This window comes from Budorcas taxicolor, chromosome 25, assembly GCF_023091745.1.
Source record: "Budorcas taxicolor isolate Tak-1 chromosome 25, Takin1.1, whole genome shotgun sequence".
NCBI classification, from domain to species: domain Eukaryota; kingdom Metazoa; phylum Chordata; class Mammalia; order Artiodactyla; family Bovidae; genus Budorcas; species Budorcas taxicolor.
Window position 1 is genome coordinate 49,880,440 of NC_068934.1, and position 21,162 is coordinate 49,901,601.

Consider the following 21,162-nt stretch of genomic DNA (forward strand, 5'->3'; position numbering starts at 1 on the left):
CCAGCACCTCCGCTGCCGGAGCTGAAGAGCTAGCCTCCATTCTGTTCTGCCTGTCGGGGGTGGGGGGTGGGATTCCAGCGGGGATGACTCAGGACCCCCGGGCGCCGGGCCTCCCCCGCCCCCTCCAGGAACAGGGGCCTCGAGCCGGACACCTGCTCATGCAAATCCGCTGTTTGCATGTCCTTCCCGCTCCGGCCCCATTTGCCTGGAGCCCCTCCCACCCCCAGCGCTCAGTGCTGCCCCCCGCCCTGGTACTTAGGGCCACCCCCACCATGCTCAGTGACCCCCAGCACTCAGCACAGGGCCCAGTGCCCCTCAGCCCCTGGGCTGGGAAGCCAGAGGCCAGGGACCAGGCTTCGGGGTTGGGGGTGAGGGGTGTGGGGTGAGGGGTCAGGTGGTGGCCCCAGGGAAGGCAAAACTGGGGCTTCGGACCACCTGCCTCTCAGCAAGGAAAGGGCAGCGTGGGCTGGCGGGACAGCACCACAGCACCCCTCCTGAGACAGAGGCCAGCCCCAGGCCCCCCCGCCTCTGAGGGAGCAAGCCTGGGGCTCACGGACCGTGAGCACTCCAGTGCTGCCCAGGGCCCCCACACACCAGGCCAGGGCGCATCCAGCGGTGGGGAGGGAGGCCACCCCCACAAGCCCTGCCCTGTCCCCGCCGAATGGTGGGAAGGGTCCCCACGTCACTGCCTGCACTCTGTGGTTGAAGAGCATCCCCCAAGTTCACGTCCACCCTGAATCTCAGAATGCTTGGAAAGAGGGTCTTTGCAGAAGCACTGAGTGATGGTGAGGTCATAGGGAGGGGGGCGGCCCCTCGAGCAGTGACCGGTGCCCTTATAAGGAGACGGGGAGATATAGGCAGAGACTGGAGGGACGCCGGAGCCCCCAGAGCTGGACGGGGTGAGAAGGACCCTGCCCTAGAGCCTGCTGAGAGTGAGGCCCTGTGCGCCTTGATTTGGGGTTTCTGGCCTCCAGAGCCTCCTGTCGCTTTAAGACGCCCAGCAGGTGGTCATTCGTTAGGGCGCCCTGGGACCCTCCAGCAGTTATAACCCCAAGGGTAGCAGGGCCAAGGAGGTGCCCGAGCCCGGGCCAGGCCTAGCCCCCCTTGCCCCTACCCCGGCTCTGCGGTCACATGCAGGCCCCCCCACTCTCTGCGTGTGTCCCAGCAGCGGGCGCCCAGCGTGGGGGGCCGGGGGGGGGGGGGGTGTGGAGGGGGGCGTGGATGCAAATCCTCCCCCACCCTCTCCCAGAGCTGGGAAGGTGGGAATTTGAATACGGCCTTTCCAAGCCGGTGATTAACGATCTTCCATCCTGGAGGCTGTGTGTGGGGACGGGGCCTGGGTGTGGAGGGCAACACCCGGGCTCTGGGAGTGCCCTGGCAGCCGTGCCAAGGTCCCACAGGGGGCGGAGGACAAGGGGAGGCGAGTCTCTGCTTGGAGGCCGGAACCCACCGCGGCGCGGACCGCTCTCCCCGCAGGGCCAGGGGAGCGTCCGCCCTGCTCTTCCCACTGCTGGGCCCGGCGCCCCCAGCCTTGGCCGCATCCCTGCAGCCTCGGTGTCCATCCTCACTCAGCTTCTTCCCCTCCTTCTAAGGCTACTTGGTCAGTGGGTCAGAGCCCATCCCGATGAGCCCCTCTCCCTGATCACATCCGCAAAGGGCTTACTTCCACAACAAGCGCATTCACAGGCCCCAGGAGCGAGGGCGTGGACGCGTAGCTTTGGGGGACGCGTCACTTTGGTGGATGCGGTGGTGGGCCCGTGCTGGCCTGCAGGGGCCCTGCCCACGCCTGCCGGCCCCGCCTGTGTGCACAGGTGGCCCTCTCTAAGAATCAAAGGGCTGGCCTGGCCCCGAGAACCGAGGGAGTCACTCTCCTTTCACAGCGGGCCCATCCTGGCTGGGCCCTGCCCAGGGCACCTCCCAGGGGATGGCAGTGGACGGGGCGGCCGTGGAGCTGGAGCTTCCCAGGGAGGGCCTGGTAGGGCAGGGCCTCTTGGGTCTGCCGGGACCTGGGGTCCCATCGGCTCTGCTCCTTCTGTGGACATAGGAGGGCCGGGGCAGGGGGCGGGGTGCTCTCCCCATGGGTCTGCAGAGGAGGCTGCTGGAAACAGCAGGTTGCGAGGGGCCATGCTGGCCATGGCTAGGGGGTGGGGAGCTGGGTGGCTGGTCTGAGGTGGGTCCAGGAGGCACAGGGGCGTTTGCCATCAGGCGGGTTGATGGGACCCAGATCCTGTCCCTTGGCCGTTCCTGGGACCCCTCCAGGCACGTGGGCAGTGCTGGGCTGGAGTGAGGACTCGGTGGGCAGGTCTCTGGGAGGTGCTGGGGGTTAAGGAGGAGGCCCCGTCCCTCCTCACCTGAGCTTCATGCACCTGTTTGCCTGCCGCCCCCTCTCTGCCCGGCAGCCGGCGCCCAGGGTGCCATGCCTGTCCTGGGTTGGCAGGGCTGTGGTATATGGTGGGGTATAGGGCAGGCTGCAAGATTCCCACTGCCTTTCGGGGTTTCCAGGACACCCCCTGCCAAAGGCTCAGCAGAAGTGGCAACAGACAGGCTGGCTCGTGGTGCTGCGGGAGGGTGAGTAGAAGTGCAGGGTGGGGAGGGAGCCGGGAGGAGCTTCCATCCTGGCCTGGGGCAGGGAGCTCTGGCAGCTTGAAGAGAGCAATGCAGATGGGGGGCAGGCAGAGACCGAGGGGCTACAGGAGGGCTGGGGTCACGGTCAGGGTTGGGGACTGCAGGAAAGGGCGCTGGGGCAGGTGACCCCCTTTCTGCCTGCACCCAGGCTTCCCTGCGAAGGCGGCGGGGCCTCCATCAGGAGGTGGGCTGGGGCTCACCTCGCGTGCCCTCAGGGTGGGCTCTGTCCCTGCAGACAGGACCCCATGCAGGATGCCGGGGGCACCCGTCCTGGCAGCCCCGGGGGTGCTGGAGACACACGGCGGCCGAGCCTGGGCCGGGGTGAGATCGTCTTCGGAGGGTCTGGGAAGAAGCGAGGCAAGGTGAGAGCTGCCCCCACCTGGGGACTGGCGGCACCACCCTCTGTGCTACCCTGGGCCCTGGGCCCGGGGCGCCCATCTCCTCTGGGCCACTCTCTCATAAGGGGTCTGTTTGGAGCCCCCAGGAAGGCGGAACTCTACAGCTGGCAGCCCCCTCTGGCTTTTGCCTCCTACCCCAACACATGGCAGGTCCAGGCTCCTCCTCCAGCCAGCCCTGGCTGCTCACAAGTCGCCCAGTGGGTCCAGATGGCCTGGGGAGCCCTGGCCTTCAGCTGTGGCCCTGCCCCCACCCTCTGGAGCCCAGCCCACCCCTGTGCCTAGCGCCCCTCGCCCTGCCCCCCTGCTCCCACCCTGCAGTTCGTGAGGGTGCCCAGCAGCGTAGCCCCATCTGTGCTCTTCGACCTCCTGCTGGCCGAGTGGCACCTGCCGGCCCCCAACCTAGTGGTGTCGCTGGTGGGCGAGGAGAGGCCCTTCGCGATGAAGCCGTGGCTGCGAGATGTGCTACGCAAGGGGCTGGTGAAGGCGGCTCAGAGCACAGGTGGGTCAGGGGGCAAGAGGGTCAGGGCACAGGTCAGGGGGCAGCTGGGTCAGGGCACAGGCGGGTCAGGGTACAGGTCAGGGGGCAGGCGGGTCAGGGCGCAGGTTAGGGGACAGGCGGCTCAGGGCGCAGGCAGGTCACGGCGCAGGCGGGTCAAGGGGCAGGTGGCTCAGGGCGTGGGTGGGTCACAGTGCAGGTGGGTCAAGGGGCAGGTGGCTTAGGGCACGGGTGGGTCAGGGCACAGGTGGGTCAGGGGGGAGGCGGCTCAGGGCGCAGGCAGGTCAGGGCGCAGGCGGGTCAGGGGGCAGGCGGGTCAGGGCGCAGGTCAGGGCGCAGGCAGGTCAAGGGGCAGGCGGGTCAGGGTGCGAGCGGGTCAGGGCGCAGGTGGGTCAGGGGGCAGGCGGGTCAGGGCGCAGGTCAGGGCACAGGCGGGTCAGGGGGCAGGCAGGTCAGAATACCTGAGAGGCCCCACGCTGGCCCTCAGCCGCCATCCCCATGGTCGCCCTCCCTCCGCGGCACTGCGCGGCAGTGGGAGCCGCTCTGGGGTACACGGCCAAGGGACTGAAGGTCTCCAGGCTCAGAGCCTCCCCCAGGAGAGCCGGGCCAAGTGTGGGGCCAACAGGCCTCAGTGGGAGACCCAGGAAGGCTGCAGCCCCCACAGCCTGCTGCCCACAGCCAGGCCTCCCCGACCCCAGCTATTGGGACAGCACACTGGCCAGCTGGTCTCTGGGGTCAGAATTAAACTCCAGGACTTTGATTTCAGGGGCTGGGCCTTCAGAAAGCCCAGTCAGGGAGGGGGCTTTCTGCCCTCCTCCACCCCAGAAACGGCTGCAGAAGAGACAGAGGCCCTGCTGACTGTCGGGCCAAGGGCTGCGTGTGCTAGAAGGACATCCTGGGCTCTGGGCCAGCACAGACTGGGGTCAGAGTCTCTGTCCAGAGGGCAGTGGGGCCTGCCTCCAGCCCTAACCCTGACCTTGGTCCTAGAGGGTGCCTGGGGAGGCCCCTGTGCTCAGGGACCCGTGCCCACAGGAGCCTGGATCCTGACCAGCGCGCTCCGAGTGGGTCTCGCCCGCTACGTCGGGCAGGCTGTGCGCGACCACTCCCTAGCCAGCACATCCACCAAGGCTCGCGTGGTGGCCATTGGCATCGCCTCGCTGGGCCGCGTGCTGCACCGCCGGCTCCTGGACCACGCCCAGGTGGGCACCGGGCTCTGGGCGGGCCGTGGGACAGAGCGGGATGGGGGTGCCCCCAGAGATCGGGGCTGGAGGACGCGCCTGACAGAGGCCTCTAGGGCCATCTCACAGGCTGACCACACTACACCATCTGTGACTGAGCCCCCACCTGCCAGGGCAGCAGTGGACAGACGAGCCCTAACCTCGGTGGTTGGGGGGGCGGGGGCGGCGCTCACAGGCCTGGGAGGGAATGAGGCTGCTCTAAGGGACAGAGGTGGTGCTCTGGCGCCACAGGGTGGGGGGCGCTGGACCCAGAGCTGGTGGCGGGGGAGGGAGGCAAAGGGAGGGAGATGAAGGAAGGGGAGAGGGGATCCAGAGGCCTCCTGCCCAGTGAGAGGCCAGCAGAAGGCAGCATCTCCCAGGACCCGAGTGGGGAGGGGGCTGCCAGGCTCCCAGCCGGCACAGGCCTGGAGTGGGCACCTGGTTTCCGAAGACCCCACCCAGACCAGCGCCCAAACGCCCGGCCCGGCCACCACCCCGCAAGCTCTGTGACCTGGGGCTGGCTGGTGTCCTCCGCCCCACCCAGACGGGGGCCTGAGGCAGGTCCCCAGAAGGCCAGGCAGCCCTGTGAGTGGAGCCCCCCTCCACCCAGCATGTGGGGTTCTGTCTGGAGGGTACCCTCCCTGGGCGCCCCCCACAGCAGCAGCGGCCCTCCCTCCATCTGGGGGAGCAGGCCGCGCCTGGGCCTCACGGTGTGTGTGCCTAGGGGGCCGGCCCCGTGCACTATCCCTTGGACAACGGAGGCGGCCAGGGCCCCTTCTGCCCCCTGGACAACAATCACTCCCACTTCATCCTGGTGGAGCCGGGGGCCCCCGGGGAGGGCGACGGGCCCACGGAGCTGCGGCTGCGGCTGGAGAAGTATATCTCGGAGCAGAGGACGGGTTACGGGGGTGAGGCTGCCCGGGGGCGGGGCTGCCTGCAGGGGAGGGGTGGGGGCGGTCCACAGGAGCGGGGGCTGCCGGGAACACCGTGGTGGGGGGTCGCAGGGGTGGACAGGGCTGAATGACCACCAGCTTGGGCCGGGACGGGCATTCCAGGCACCAAACTGCCAGAGTGTTGAGACCTGGGCCACTGGGGGGTCCCGGGTGAGGGGGCTGCTGGCCAGGGTAATGGGGGGCAGGGCTTTGGGGAGTCCCTGCCAGGAGGGAGCATTTCCTCCAAGCAGCAGAGTGCTGCCAGTGCCCCCCACCCCCACCCCACCCCGACCAGAGGCCCGGCTGGGGGCTCCAGGCTCTACCAGGAAAGTGAGACTTGTGAGTTTCCAGGCGCCTGTCTCCCTCCACCGCCGGCGGTTCACTGCCTGCAGGGGGCAGTGCTGCCCGAGGAGCGGGCTCCAGCGTGGCCAGGGCGGGTCTGAAAGCGGGATTTGCCAAAGCCCGTGTATTTATAACTAACATTTACAAACAATCACAATATACGTGGGATCGCTGGCAATATTTATAAGCAGAGTGTGTGTCTGCCAACTGAGCACTCTAGTGAAAACGCAACCTCAGCCCTTTAACCCTCACCTTGAGGACGCAGGACTGGCCCGGGCTGCTGAAGCCGGGAGGCTCACACCCTCTCTGCCCAGTACCCTTCCCGCTCGGCAGGCGCCTTGGGAGTTAGAGGGGCCGCTCTCTGGGCCGGGGGCCGTCCAGTCTGTTCTGCCTCCTCCGGGCAGCTTGCCAAGCTTTCCCCACACAGCCCACCCGGCAGGTCCGGGCTTCTGGGGCTGCACATTTAGAAGTCTCACAGCTGGTTTTCTGGGGGTAAGTGACTGACCCACGCCCCTCCTCCTTCACCACCCTGAGGTGCTCTGGGGCCCTCAGATGGCCTGGCAAGGGGTCAGTGGAGCTTCCTGCCCTGGCCGGGGAGAGATGCCCGCCTTTGGAACGTGGTTGGCGTGGCCAGGGACCCAATGTTCGACTTGACATTTAAACAGCCACGAAGCGACCACACTGGAGAGTGGGGTGTGGGCCTGGCATTCTTGTCCCGGGTGACAGGACAGCTGGGAGCCCCTCTGGAGAAAAAGCCTCTTGCCTGGAGTGTGCCCAGAAACGCCGCAGGCTGGTGGTCTGAGGCCCGGGGGGCTACCCCACAGGAGGCCTCCGGGCCCTCTGCTCACCCGGGCACCTGGGTGGACGCTGTGCTCCATCTGCCCGCAGGAGCCAGCAGCATCGAGATCCCTGTCCTCTGCCTGCTGGTCAACGGGGACCCCAGCACCCTGGAGGTAGGGCAGGCGGGGGTTTCCCACGGGGCGCCCCAGCCGGGGCCGGGATGGCGCCCGGTGCTGATCGGGCCCACTGTGCCCCCTCCGCCTGCCTCAGAGGATTTCCAGGGCCGTGGAGCACGCCGCCCCGTGGCTGATCCTGGCGGGCTCGGGGGGCATCGCAGACGTGCTTGCTGCCCTCGTGAACCAGCCCCAGGTCCTGGCGCCCCAGGTGGCCGAGAAGCAGTTTAGGGAGAAGTTCCCCAGTGAGCACGTCTCCAGGGAGGACGTCGTGCGCTGGACCGGGCTGGTATGAGCCGCCGGAGAGAGGACCACGTGCTGGCCCTGCCCTAGACCCCAGCCCCTGGACTGTGTGTCCATCCCCAGCCCTGCTGGCTGCAAAACCCCTGGGCTGGCTCCCGCTTCAGGCCCTTGTGGAGTGGGGACGCCTGGCTCTGAGGGTGGGGCTGCCCTGGGCCCGAGGGACGGCGGGCTGGCATTCTGGCTGGGGGCCACGGGGTCACCTCCGGGCCTTTATCCTGGGGTCCCAGCTACAGACCATCGTGGCCCACCGGCACCTGCTCACCGTACACGACTTCGAGCAGGAGGGCTCCGAGGAGCTGGACACAGTCATCCTCAAGGCGCTGGTGAAAGGTGAGGCCGGGCCGCGGCTGCCGGGGCCCTGCGGGAGGCGCTGGGCGGGGCAGGCGGCCGGCCAGCCCGGCGAGGGCAGCCCCCACCCCGGGCTCTCGGCCTCCAGGAGCCTGCGCCCGGGGTGGCGGCCCTCTGCTGCGATGCTGTGAGTGCCAGCGCGCGTGGCCGTGTGCAAGCGTTTGAGCGTGCGCACAGCCGCTGCTCACTTGGGCGGCAGCACGTGTGACCAGACTGGAGGAACACAGAGCATTCCAGGGCCTCCACACGATGATGACGTGCAAGTCCACAAGAGGCTCTGTCTCTGGAGGTTTTACGTTAGCTGTATTTTATCACAAATTTGTTTAACTATTTAATCATTCATCCCTAATTTTTACTTATTTAGTCTTGGCCGCGCTTGGTCTCTCTCGCTGCACTCGGGCTTTGCCCTGGTTGCGGTGTGCGGGCTCTCACCATGGAGATCCCTCTCGTCACGGACACGGGCCCCAAGGCGCCCGGGCCTCAGTGGTGGTGCTGCGTGGGTTTCGCAGCACCGTGGCACGGGGGAACCTCCCAGAGCAGGGAGTGAGCCTGTGTCCCCCTGCATTGGTGGGCGGATGCTTAACCTCTGGACCACCAGGGAAGTCCTTAGAAAACTACAGTGTTCGGTTAATTCAAGGGTTTCAGTGCTTTTTCAAGGTGGGCCACGCCTACTGTAGCTCCCGAGCATGTCCACCACCCAGAAGACCCACTAGGCCCCTGCTCCCCCTAGCCTTTGGCGACCACAAGCCTGCGTGTCTATGGATCTGCCTGCTGGGGGCACTTCCTGGACATGGGCCCACACCCTGTAGCCTTGGGAGTTCTTCTCGGAGCACGATGCTCTGGGCGGTCGTTCAAGGCACTGTAGCCGGTATAGGGGCGCCGGCCCTTCAGGACAGCGACAGTCCGCATTTTGTTTCCCTGTCCCCCTGTGGAGGGACATTCGGGTGGCCTCCACTTCCTGGCTGTCCCTCAGTGTGTTTCTCATTGAACGTAAACACCTGTTGCAGGGCTGACCGCTGGCAGGGGACACAGACAGGAAGGGGCTCTGTGGGGCAGGGGGCACCCTTGAGGAAGGGAAGGCTCCTCCAGACAGATGCCTGCTCCCCACTATTCCACCCAGCCCTAGGGTCCCCTTGGGGTCCTGGAGCTCCCAGCAGTGGGGTGGGTGGAGTCTTGTGGCTCCTTGCCAGTACTCAGAGGGCGGGGAGGGAACCAGGGCATTGTTTCCACGGCCACACATCTAGGAGGCCCACCTTGAGGGACCCTGTGCCCATTGGCTCTGCCGACGCCTGGGCTCCCCTTCACCCACTCCGCCTTCCCTGCCCGCAGCCTGCAAGAGCCACAGCCAGGAGGCGCAGGACTACCTGGACGAACTGAAGCTGGCCGTGGCCTGGGACCGCGTGGACATCGCCAAGAGCGAGATCTTCAACGGGGATGTGGAGTGGAAGGTGGCTCCTGGCTCTGGCCGGCACCGGGCGGGGACCCTGACGAGGGGCTGGGGGCAGGTGGTGTCCAGGACCAGCCTGGCCTGGCTGTTGCCAGGGGAGCCAGGCAGGCCAGGGCACCTCCCGTTGGGCCTCAGTCGTCGGCATCCCAGGCAGGATGGGCTAAACGTCAGTGGGCGCAGGCTGCCTCCATGCAGAGGGACAGGCAAGGCGGGGCACCCAGGAGCTGGGGGTCTTGCGGAGGGTCCCCACGCCCCTCCCGTGGGCTCCCTTCTCCACGGGCTCCCTCTCACCCTCCACCCGGCGCCCCAGTCCAGTGACCTGGAGGAGGTGATGATGGATGCGCTGGTGAGCAACAAGCCGGAGTTCGTGCGCCTCTTCGTGGACAACGGTGCGGACGTGGCGGACTTCCTGACGTACGGGAGGCTGCAGCAGCTCTACCGCTCCGTGGCCCCCAAGAGCCTGCTCTTCGACCTGCTGCAGCGCAAGCACGAGGAGGGCCGGCTGACGCTGGCCGGGCTGGGTGCCCAGCAGGCCCGGGAGCCGCCCGCCGGGCCGCCCGCCTTCTCCCTGCACGAGGTGTCACGAGTGCTCAAGGACTTCCTGCACGACGCCTGCCGTGGGCTCTACCAGGCGGTGAGTGCAGGCGGGGGGTGGCGAATGCGGCGGGGGGGGGGGGGGGGGCGTGAGTGCGGGCGGGGGGCGGTGAGTGGGGCGGGTGGGGGTGTGCGGGGGGTCGGGGGGGCGGTGCGTGAGTGCGTGCAGGGCCGTGGCCACAGGCTGACACCCCTGCCCTCCAGGAGCGGGGCCCGGCCCGGAGGAACTCGGGCCAGAAGGGGCTTCTGGACTTGAACCAGAGGAGCGAGGACCCCTGGAGGGACCTGTTTCTGTGGGCGGTGCTGCAGAACCGCCACGAGATGGCCACCTACTTCTGGGCCATGGTGCGGAGGGTGGGAGGGGGGCTGGGGGTCCCAGGGGGCTGGGAGGACGCTGGGAGAGGCCTGTGGAGGCTGGGAGGTGGCTGCACACTTAGGCCCGGCCTCCCAGGGCCAGGAGGGGGTGGCTGCAGCTCTGGCCGCCTGCAAGATACTCAAAGAGATGTCCCACCTGGAGACGGAGGCCGAGGTGGGCCGGACTCTGAGGGAGGCCAAGTACGAGCAGCTGGCCCTGGGTGAGCACGGGGGTGGGCACCGGGGCGGGGGCTGGGTGCCCGATGAGGACAAAGCCCCATGTCTCGGGCCGGCCCAGTGGGGACACTCGGGGAGAGGGACGCCCCCACGTCCCGACGGGGAGGCCCCCATGTCCCGATGGGAAGGCCGGGTGCGGACGGGCGTCTCTTGCAGCCCCCGGGAAGGTGGGCGCAGGCACACAGCCCGTCCTGCGGGTCCAGCTCTGCGGGGGAGGCGCCCGGCGGTCGGGCCTGGGCGTCACGCCAGCGGCCGCCCCCGCAGACCTCTTCTCCCAGTGTTACCGCCACAGCGAGGAACGCGCCTTCGCCCTGCTGGTGCGGCGGAACCGCTGCTGGAACAGAACCACCTGCCTGCACCTGGCCACCGAGGCCGACACCAAGGCCTTCTTTGCCCATGACGGGGTGCAGGTGAGCCCCGGGGCATGCTGTGGGTGTGGCCTGGGCAGAGAGCAGGTGCCCCAGCCAGCTCCCTCAGGCCCTCACCTGGCCAGTGTCCAGGCCATCGGGGTGGGCAGGTCCATTCCTGGAAGCCGCCCACCTGACTCCCTCTGCTGGCCACTCTCCCCACTAGCCCCAAGTCCAGCCCTTTCTCCACCTCTCAGTTCAGTTCAGTCGCTCAGTCGTTTCCGATTCTTTGCGACCCCACGGACCGCAGCACGCCAGGCTTCTCTGTCGATCACCAACTCCCGGAGCTTACTCAAATTCATGTCCATTGAGTCACTGATGCCATCCAACCATCTCATCCTCTGTCGTCCCCCTCTCCTCCTGCCTTCAATCTTCCCAGCATGAGGGTCTTTTCCAATGAGTTGGTTCTTCGCATCAGGTGGCCAAAGTATTGACGTTTCAGTTTCAACATCAGTACTTCCAATGAATATTCAGGACTGATTTCTTTTAGGATTGATTGGTTGGATCTCCTTGCAACCCGAGGGACTCTCAAGAGTCTTCAACACCACAGTTCAAAAGCATCAGTTCTTCAGCGCTCAGCCTTCTTTATGGTCCAACTCTCACATCCATACATGACTACTGGAAAAACCATAGCCTTGACTAGACGGACCTTTGTTGGCAGAGTAATGTCTCTGCTTTTTAATACACTGTCTAGGTTGGTCATAACTTTTCTTCCAAGGAGCAAGTATCCTTTAATTTCATGGCTGCAGTCACCATCTACAGTGATTTCAGAGCCCAAAAAGATAAAGTCTGTCACTGTTTCCATTGTTTCCCCATCTATTTGCCATGAACTGATCGCATCTGATACCATGATCTTAGTTTTCTGAATGTTGAGTTTTAGGCCAACTTTTTCACTCTCCTCTTTCACTTTCATCAAGAGGCTCTTTAGTTCTTCACTTTCTGCCATAAGCGTGGTGTCATCTGCATATCTGAGGTTGTTGATATTTCTCCCGGCAACACTGATCCCAGCTTGTGCTTCCTCCAGCTCTGCATTTTGTGTGATATACTCTGCATGTAACTTAAATAAGCAGGGGGACAATACACAGCCTTGACGGACTCCTTTCCCACTTTGGAACCAGTCTGTTGTTCCATGTCCAGTTCTAACTGTTGCTTCCTGACCTGCATACAGGTTTCTCAAGAGGCAGGTCAGGTGGTCTGGTATTTCCATCTCTTTCAGAATTTTCCACAGTTTATTGTAATCCATGCAGTCAAAGGCTTTGGCATAGTCAATAAAGCAGAAATAGATGTTTTTCTGGAACTCTCTTGCTTTTTCCATGATCCAGCGGATGTTGGCAATTTGATCTCTGGCTCCTCTGCCTTTTCTAAAACCAGCTTGAACATCAGGAAGTTCATGGTTCACATATTGCTGAAGCCTGGCTTGGAGAGTTTTGAGCATTACTTTACTGGGTGTGAGATAAGCGCAATTGTGCGGTAGTTTGAGCATTCTTTGGCATTACCTTTCTTTGGGATTGGAGTGAAAACTGACCTTTTCCAGTCCTGTGGCCACTGCTGAGTTTTCCGGATTTGCTGCATATTGAGTGAAGCATTTTCACAGCATCATCTTTTAGGATTTGAAATAACTCAACTGGAAATCCATCACCTCCACTAGCTTTGTTCATAGTCATGCTTCCTAAGGCCCACTTGACTTCACGTTCCAGAATGTCTGGCTCTAGGTGAGTGATCACACCACCGGGGTTATCTGGGTCACGATGATATTTTTTGTACAGTTCTTCTGTGCATTCTTGCCACCCCTCCTTAATATCTTCTGCCTCTGTTAGGTCCATCCTTTATTGTGTTCATCTTTGCATGAAATGTTCCCTTGTATCTCTAATTTTCTTGGAGAGATTTCTAGTCTTTCCCATGCTATTGTTTTCCTTTATTTCTTTACATTGATTGCTGAGGAAGGCTTTCTTATCTCTCCTTGCTATTCTTTGGAACTCTGCATTCAGATGGGTATATCTTTCCTTTTCTTCTCTGCCTTTAGCTTTTCTTCTTTTCTCGGCTATTTGTAAAGCCTCTTCAGACAACCATTTTGCCTTTCTGCATTTCTTTTCCTTGGGGATGGTGTTGATCCCTGCCTCCTGTACAATGTCATGAACCTCAGTCCATAGTTCTTTAGGCACTCTGTCTGTCAGATCTAATCCCTTGAATCTATTTGTCATTTCTACTATATAATCATAAGGGGTTTGATTTAGGTCATACCTGAATGGTATAGCGGTTTTCCCTATTTTCCTCAATTTAAGTCTGAATTTGGCCATAAGGAGTTCATGATCTGAGCCACAGTCAGCTCCCGGCCTTGTTTTTGCTGACTGTATAGAGCTTCTCTATCTTTGGCTGCAGAGAATATAATCAGTCGATTTCAAGGTTGACCATCTGGTGGTGTCCGTGTGTAGAGTCGTCTCTCGTGCTGTTGGAAGCGGGTGTTGGCTGTGACCAGTGGGTCTCTTGGCTAAACTCTGTGAGCCTTTGCCCTGCTTCATTCTGTACTCCAAGGGCAAATCCGCCTGTTACTCCAGGTGTCTCTCGACTTCCTGCTTTTGCATTCCAGTCCCCTGTAATGAAGAGGACAGCTTTTTGGGGGTTTGAGTTCTCCACTTCTGGTCTCAGCAAAAGTCAACACTGCTAACCCGGAGCCTGGCCTCCCTCCATGGAAGGTGTTCCTTCTCCACCAGGAGGGAGGCTCTGGGGGCTCCAGGCTGGGAGGGCTGATGCCTTAGCTGAACCCTGAAGGGGTTCAGGCTGCTGCGGGCACTGGGGCAGGTGTGGAGGGTCGGGGCAACAGCACCCCTTTGTTTCAGGCCTTCCTGACCAAGATCTGGTGGGGGGATATGGCCTCGGGCACCTCCATCCTGCGGCTGCTCGGCGCCTTCTTCTGCCCGGCCCTCATCTACACCAACCTCATCACCTTCAGGTCCGTCAGCACATGCAGCAGCCGCTTGCCAGAGCTGTGCTGGTGGCAACACAGCCCAGCCTCCCTCCCACCACCCCCGCCTGCATCCGCGTGGCCCCTGTGCGCCCCCTCCCACACATCCTCATGGCCCCTGTGTGCCCTCTCCCCCCGGCATCCTCATGGCCCCTGTGTGCCTCCTCCCCCGCCCCACATGCTCCCGGCCCCTCTGCGTGCCCCCTCCATGCATCCCTCTGCAGTGCATGCGCTGGTTGGGTGCTCGGGGCCGAGTGGGAGCCTCGGGTGCCCTCCCCACGACCCTGAGGGGCTCCTGTGCTCGCAGCGAGGAGGCCCCTCTAAGGACAGGCCCAGAGGACCTGCAAGAGCTGGACAGTCTGGACACAGAGAAGAGCCTGCTCTGCGGCCTGGGCAGCGGGTAAGGGCCTGCAGAGGGGGCAGTGGTGGGGAGCTGGACTTCCGTGGGCAGGGGCGAGCTCTGGACCCTGGGTGCCCGTCTTACCATTGGCCGTGGCCTCCTTCGGGCGCAGGGCAGAGGAGCTGGCCGAGGCGCTGAGGAGCGAGGGTGACCGAGGCCAGAGAGCCGCCTTCCTGCTCACGCGCTGGAGGAAGTTCTGGGGGGCGCCCGTCACTGTGTTCCTTGGGAACGTGGTCATGTACTTTGCCTTCCTCTTCCTGTTCACCTACGTCCTGCTGGTGGACTTCTGGCCCCCTCCTCAGGGGCCGTCGGGGTCTGAGGTCGCCCTCTACTTCTGGGTCTTCACGCTGGTGCTGGAGGAGATCCGGCAGGTCAGTGGTGGGCCCGGCCCGCTTGCAGACGGAGCCCAGGGGGTTGCGGGTCACAGCCCGGCCCAGGAGGGGCCGTGCCCCGCGAGGGGGCACCCAGGCCGCCATCACTGGGCCGTCTGCCCCCGCCAGGGCTTCTTCACGGATGAGGACACGCACCTGGTGAAGAAGTTCACGCTCTACATGGAAGATAACTGGAACAAGTGTGACATGGTGGCCATCTTCCTGTTCATCGCCGGGGTCACCTGCAGGTCTGGGGGCCCCAGGGCCTGGGGGGGCAGCCCCAGGGGGTTGGGGGGCAGGGCTGCCTCCAGGATGGGCCCGCCTGGGCCTGGCGCCCGTGCTGTGCGTCCCGGAGGAAGCCCCAGCCCTCTCTGGGCATGGGCGGCCGCCCAGCCTGCCCTCCCGCCCCCCCAGGATGCTGCCCCGGGCCTTCGAGGCCGGCCGCGCGGTGCTCGCCATCGACTTCATGGTGTTCACACTCCGGCTCATTCACATCTTCGCCGTCCACAAGCAGCTGGGCCCCAAGATCATCATCGTGGAGCGGATGGTGAGCCCGGGCCGGGGCGGCGAGGCCGGGCCCCGCCCGGCGGGTGCTGACCCTTCTCCCCCCCGCCCCCGAGATGAAGGACGTCTTCTTCTTCCTCTTCTTCCTGAGCGTGTGGCTCGTGGCCTACGGCGTGGCCACGCAGGCGCTGCTGCACCCGCATGACGGCCGCGTGGAGTGGATCTTCCGCCGCGTGCTCTACCGGCCGTACCTGCAGATCTTCGGGCAGATCCCGCTGGACGAGATCGATGGTGAGCACTCAGCCCGGGCCGGGGGGCTCCGCGCGGGCCCCCGCCCCGGGGAGTCACAGCACTGAGACCCCCTAGCAGCACACTCCTTTTGTAAGACCCTGGACCCTGGAAGTCCCCAGGGCCAGCCCCCAGGCCCGGCACACCTGCCAGGTCATGTCCGGGCTGATAGGTGCCAGCTGTGGAGGCCCCAACCTCGGGCCCTGGGCGGGAGACAGAGATGGAGCTGTGGGCAGAGGGCCGTGGGCAGGCACTGGGCACAGGGCTGGGCGCCCCCCTCACCGGCCATTGCCTGGTCTGGGCCCCAAACTGGCCCTCCCAGCACGTCCCCACTGACAGTATGCATGTGGCCCACCCGCTGGGGAGGCCCTCAGCTGGAAGGCTGCTCCTGAGGGCACCCTAGCTTCTGGGGACCCACCCGACATGTGAGCCCAACACCCTGCCTGGCTTGTGTGGCCTGCCTGAGGGGGTGTCTCCAGGGAGGCCCCTGTATAGGGGTGGGGGTGGGGGCTGGTGGAAAGTGAAATTGCTCAGCGTTGTGCGACTCTTTGGGGCCCATGGACTGTAGCCCGCTAGGCTCCTCCGTCCATGGGATTTTCCAGGCAGGACTACTGGAGTGGGTTGCCATTTCCTTCTCCAGGGGACCTTCCTGACCCAGGGATGGAACCTGGGTCTCCTGCATTGAGGGCAGACTCTTTACCGTCTGAGCCCCCAGGGAATCCTCCAAGAATTTCCTATGATAGTGCAGTGGTGGGTAGGGGTTGCTCGGGGAGCCTCGAGCTGGACCCAGAACACCTGTGTGGGCCCCGGCATGGCTGGGGTTCACTGAGGAGGAGGAGAAGGGGAACCGGCCCCTCCAACAAGGGGGGCCAGCGTGGGGGCCCAGGGCTCCAGCCATGCTGGGCCCTCCCGGGGTGTGGAGCGGGGGCAGGGGGTCCTTCACTCAGGCGGGTGTCACGGGGCGATCATGGGCGCAGAGTCCCTGAGACTGACTGCAGCCGCTAATGAGGCAGGTCAGCGCCCGTGACCTGGTAAATATTTGTCCATGGGACGAGGACGTGACTGAGACCGGCGAGCTCCGGGCTGAGGGGCTGTGCCGTCACGGGAGCTGCCTTCTAATTAGAGGGTTTTGCGGGCTCATTTCCTGGGCTGTTTTCTTAGTCCCCCCCACGTGTGCTCTCCCGCGGGCACCGTTTTCCAGGCCATTAGTTTAATGGGCCCCTGCCTGCTCTCCCCGGGCGGCCCCGCCTGGGGGACGCTGCCATGACCTCCAACTGCCCCAGTCCCACGGGCCTCCTCGGGAGGAGGCGGGACAAGTGGGCGCCCAGGACCGGGCAGGGGTGGGGTCGGGTCCCTCCCACCCTGATGGCCACGCATGGGTACGAGGAACTCTGTTATGGTTTGGAGTCCCTAGGAGCCCGGGGTCACCTGGGCAGGACTAGGGGGTGCAGGCTTCCAGGGGTCCAGTTTTCAACACCACTGTAGCTGCCAGGCTGAGCCCCACTGTGGCAGCGCCAGCCTGGGCCAGTTTGATGAGGGTCCCTCCCCCTCCCCGGGTCTCAGGGTGGACCCCCGGCCAGCCCTTCCCTGGGAGCCCACCGCCCCGTGGGCAGAGGGTGGTTTGCTAACTTACAGGCCGAGAGGGAAGGCATCCTCAGCCTGCGGTCCCAGCTGGGGTCCTGGGAGGCCGCGGGAGCCGGCTCCAAGTGAGCCGGGCAGATCCCCCCTCTGGGCCCCAGGACCACCCATCTCCCAGCTGGGCCTGGCGGCGCCTCTGAAAGTCCCGAGGGAGATGCAGGCGCCTCGTCACCACGGAGCTGCTTCCATCAGACGTGCAGGCTCTCCAGGCTGCTCGGGGTGCCCAGGGCGAGAACGGATCTACAGGCCAGGAGGGCGGGGGCAGCTAGGGAGGGGTCTCACACAGAGCCCCCAACCCCCATCGAAGTACCTCACTCAGGATGGGCTCATCCCGTGAGGGAGACACACACGGCTCGAAGAGCCGGCTCGTCCTTGAGCCTGCGGTAACCTGTGTCAAGGGCGTTCTGCCTTTGGGAAGGTGCAGACCTGCCCCGCCTCAGACTCCTGTGGCGGGCAGTGAGCCACAGGCCTGAGAAGTCCTGCAGGAGAGACCCCATGCCCTCGCCAAGGCCAGTGCCCCCCACGCTGGCTGTGAGCAGAGCTTTGGGTGAGGGTGGGGTGACATGGGCTGGGCTCTGCCTCCAGAGCCCGTGGGCCGCTGTGACCTCAGCCCAGCGAAGCGGGGGGACGCGGGGCTGGCACGGCCAGGCAGACCACCCAGGACCTGGTTGTCCCAGGACTTGGAGTCTGAGCGCCGAAGCCCAGACTGTGCCCAGGAAAGAACGGGGACTGGCTGCCTCCCCAGCACCCCCGCCCCGGGTGGCCTCAACCGCAGGGACACGACTCTGGACGCCTGAGGGTGCTGGCGGCTCGGGCCCGCCCCAACCCCCCGCGCCCGGCCCTTGCAGAAGCCCGCGTGAACTGCTCCCTGCACCCGCGGCTGCCGGAAGGCTCGCCCTCCTGCCCCAACCTCTACGCCAACTGGGTGGTCATCCTCCTGCTGGTCACCTTCCTGCTGGTCACCAACGTGCTGCTCATGAACCTGCTCATCGCCATGTTCAGGTGGCTGCCCTGCCGCCTGGCTCTGTCCATTCTGGGGGGGCCTTGGTTCTGGTCTCCCTGGCCCAGACCTGCCCAGCCCTCCAGCCCGCAGGGGGCAGTCGCCTCTCTGCCCTCAGGAGGGGCTTGGATAAGGGGTGTCACCCCAGAGCTGGGGCTCCCCTCTGGCGCTCAGGGCACCGAGGAGGTGGCGCAGGCCCGGCAGGTGTGTGCGGGCGGGTGCCCGGGTCTGCCAGGCTGCAGCAGAGGGGTGGTGGGAGACCCTGGGGGTGGGGCGGGGATTAGGGCCACGTGCCCACGCCGCCCCCGGTCGCCCGCAGCTACACGTTCCAGGTGGTGCAGGGCAACGCGGACGCCTTCTGGAAGTTCCAGCGCTTCCACCTCATCGTGGAGTACCATGAGCGCCCCGCGCTGGCACCCCCATTCATCCTCCTCAGCCACCTGAGCCTGGTGCTCAAGAGGCTCCTGCAGAGGGGGACCCCGCAGAAGCGGGCACGCCTGGGTGAGGCTCCTGCCAGAACCTCACGGACGGAGGGGCCCTGGGCGGGGCCAGGGGGCAGCGGGCTCCAGCCCCCTCTGCAGCAGCCCCAAGGGCCTGCCCACCGTGGGGCCTCCAGGCCTGGGCCCTGCCCTGAGGCTGCCCGGCTCCACAGAGAGGGACCTGCCAGAGCCACTGGACCAGAAGGTGGTCACCTGGGAGGCGGTGCAGAAGGAGAACTTCCTGAGCGAGCTGGAGAAGCGCCGGAAGGAGGGCCAGGAGGAGCTGCTGCGGAAGGCGGCACACAGGTGTGGGGGCGCCGAGCCCACAGAGCTGCCCGCGAGGGCCAGCACCCTCCCTGCAGGGCCGGGAGGTGGTGGGGGCGCTGGTGGAGGGCCAGCTCAGGGCGGCTGGGAGATCTCTGGGGGTGGCAGGCTGCCTTAAGGTTGGCGTGGCCCCTCATGTCACTGGGTCTGGGCTGGGTAGGGACGTGGCCCGGTTCTAACAAACAGCCTCTCACCCTGGACTGGGCTCTGCTGGGTCAGGCCTGCCCTACACTTGAGGGTTGGTGCCAGTACTCATGGGGTTCCTCCTGCTCTGGGGTGAACCTCACACCCACATGCCTGGTCCTGCCTGCGGGTGGGGACAGCCCTGACCACCCTCCCACCACGCCCAAAGGGCCGGAGAACCCTGAACTCAGGCGCCCACAGAGGCTCAGTGACCCCCAAACACACCTGAAGGGCCTGGGCATCAGGGCAGGGTGATGGGAAGGCCCCTGGTGTGGGGCACTGGCCTTCAGCAGCCTGCTGCCTCCCCGCTCCCGCCACAGGGTGGACGTCGTAGCCAAGTACCTCGAGGGCCTGAGGGAACAGGAGAGGCGCGTCAGGCATCTGGAGTCTCAGGTGGGTGGGCGGGCGGACCAGGGTGCCCTTCTCCCTGGGCAGGGCCTGGCAGGTGGGCGTGCAGTCAGGGCAGGGGCAGGGTGGAGAGGGCCTGGGGCTTCGGAACTCCTGCCTGCCCCTCCGGGAGGAGACCCTGCCGCTCCCTGGGGGTCCTGTGCTGAAGACCCCTCCCCGTCCACTCCTCACACACACACTGGAGCCTCTTCCTCCCTCTCCTCGAGTGACAGCCGCCAGAGCGGGGTTGGGGGCAGCTGGCTGGCAGGGCCGGGGGGGTGGATGCGGGCTCGGCCCCGGAGCCCCCAGCCTTCCCTCTTCCAGGTCGGCTACTGCGCGGCGCTCCTCTCCTCCGTGTCTGAGTCACTGGCCCGTGGCAGCGCCTACTGGAGTGAGTGTGATGGCCCCCATGCCCTGGGCACTCGGGGGGCGGGTGGGCACGGGCAACCCTCTGCCAGCCTGCAGGCCTAGGGGCTGTGTCCTCTGCCTCACCTTAGGCCTCCGCTTTCCACCTGTCCTGGGAGAAGACAGGCCCAGGTTTTGGATGGTCCTTGGCTGGCCATGGTCTTTAGGGTGGGTGTGACCCTCTGTGGGGACCCACCGACTCAACTGGGGCATGGTTCATGGGCCCCACTGGCTGCTTTCCCCACCCACCCTGCCCAGGGCCAGCTCTATCCAGGGCTGCCCCACTGGGTGCCCAGCAGCTGTAAAGGGGTCTTCCTTCCCCCCCAGACTCTCGGAACTCCAGCGCCGGGAACCCACAAGCCTCTGCTGACCACGGAGGAGCCCTGGGTAGCAGGGAGTGCCCAGAGGCTGGCCAGCCACCCTCCAACCCCTGAGCCACTTGGACATGAGCGCAGGGAGCCCTGCATTCCCAGGAGCCCAGGCCTGGAGGGCACGGCCCTCGGCTAGTCGTCCTGGGCCTCGTGGAGATGCCGGCACACCCCACCACCAGTCAAGCCCCCCCCAGGTGGGATGCACCGCCCTCGCCCTGCCCAGCACCTCCGCAGGCCTGGGAGTGCAGCAGTGCGTGTCACGGGCCCCCGAGCCCCATCCAGAGCCAACCAGCTGGGGCCAGAAGAGCAGGCCTCACCGGGTGTACTGCTGGGGGGCCTCCCTTTAGAGGGGCAGCTGCCTTGGGGTCCATGCCCAACCTGTGTCACCCACCAAGAGATGTCTTTTTCTGAAATGCTTGGAGTTAGGATCTCTGTCTTCAAGACCCAGGCTGAGCGTTCAGCGTCAGCTGCTGCCCCACGCCAGACAGCGCACATGGCGAGTGCCGGGCCATCCCGTCTGGGCAGTGGCGGCAGGTCACCACCCCTGGAGGACCCAGCGCCACCCCCTGAAAACTGCTTTACGGTCAATGGAGCCGGGAATGCACACCCACACCTGGGGCTGCAGTCCCAAGGCAGAGGGGACCCCGGGAGGCGTATGTTTAGCAAAGCACGTGACAAGGGACAGAGTCCAGGCCCCTCTGGGAACCCCACACAAGGCGAGTGGGCAGCCAGGCTGGTCTCCCCTTCCCTTGGGGACCTGGAGCCCTGGGGCAGGGGACAGAGCGGCAGGGCCAGGCTGGGGCCTGACAGCAGTCACCGGAGCCACCGGGCGCCCTCTAGGGACCGGCTCAGCGCCCAGCACAGCACTCAGCAGCCCTGGCGACACCGGCCAGCTCCACACACAGGGGTCAGCGCAGCGTGCAGGGCCACCGGCCGCCGCTCCCCGGCCACGCTCCCACTCCGCTCTCCCCAGATCCACATCAGCCCCCGTCCCCAGCCCTCACGCCAGCAGCTGGGAGTCCTCCCTGGGACGGGCTGAGGTCTCAGCCTCTTGCTCGGGACCAAGGAGGGACTCGCCTCGGTCGAATAGAAGGACCTCCTCCTGACGAGTGCGGGACACTGAGGGCTGGAGGGCGGAGGGCCCCGGCTGCGGTCGCCGGGGGAGAGGTGGTTCACACAGATACACAGAGCCAGAGA

The 21,162-nt window shown here is 65.2% G+C and overlaps 1 protein-coding gene across 1 annotated transcript; it reads left to right on the forward strand.

Moving 5' to 3' along the window:
* Nucleotides 1–2,360: 2,360 nt before the first annotated feature.
* TRPM5 (transient receptor potential cation channel subfamily M member 5) lies at nucleotides 2,361–20,028 on the forward strand. The gene is given in 26 exon segments (XM_052661976.1): nucleotides 2,361–2,447; nucleotides 2,450–2,568; nucleotides 2,861–2,987; nucleotides 3,342–3,522; nucleotides 4,552–4,718; nucleotides 5,461–5,644; nucleotides 6,899–6,963; nucleotides 7,061–7,252; nucleotides 7,494–7,596; nucleotides 8,944–9,062; nucleotides 9,372–9,695; nucleotides 9,860–10,000; nucleotides 10,107–10,230; nucleotides 10,511–10,656; nucleotides 13,491–13,603; nucleotides 13,923–14,015; nucleotides 14,128–14,386; nucleotides 14,516–14,634; nucleotides 14,801–14,933; nucleotides 15,007–15,181; nucleotides 17,665–17,818; nucleotides 18,136–18,317; nucleotides 18,469–18,601; nucleotides 19,123–19,195; nucleotides 19,514–19,580; nucleotides 19,922–20,028. Coding segments are annotated over 26 exon segments (3,687 nt in total).
* Nucleotides 20,029–21,162: the final 1,134 nt, after the last annotated feature.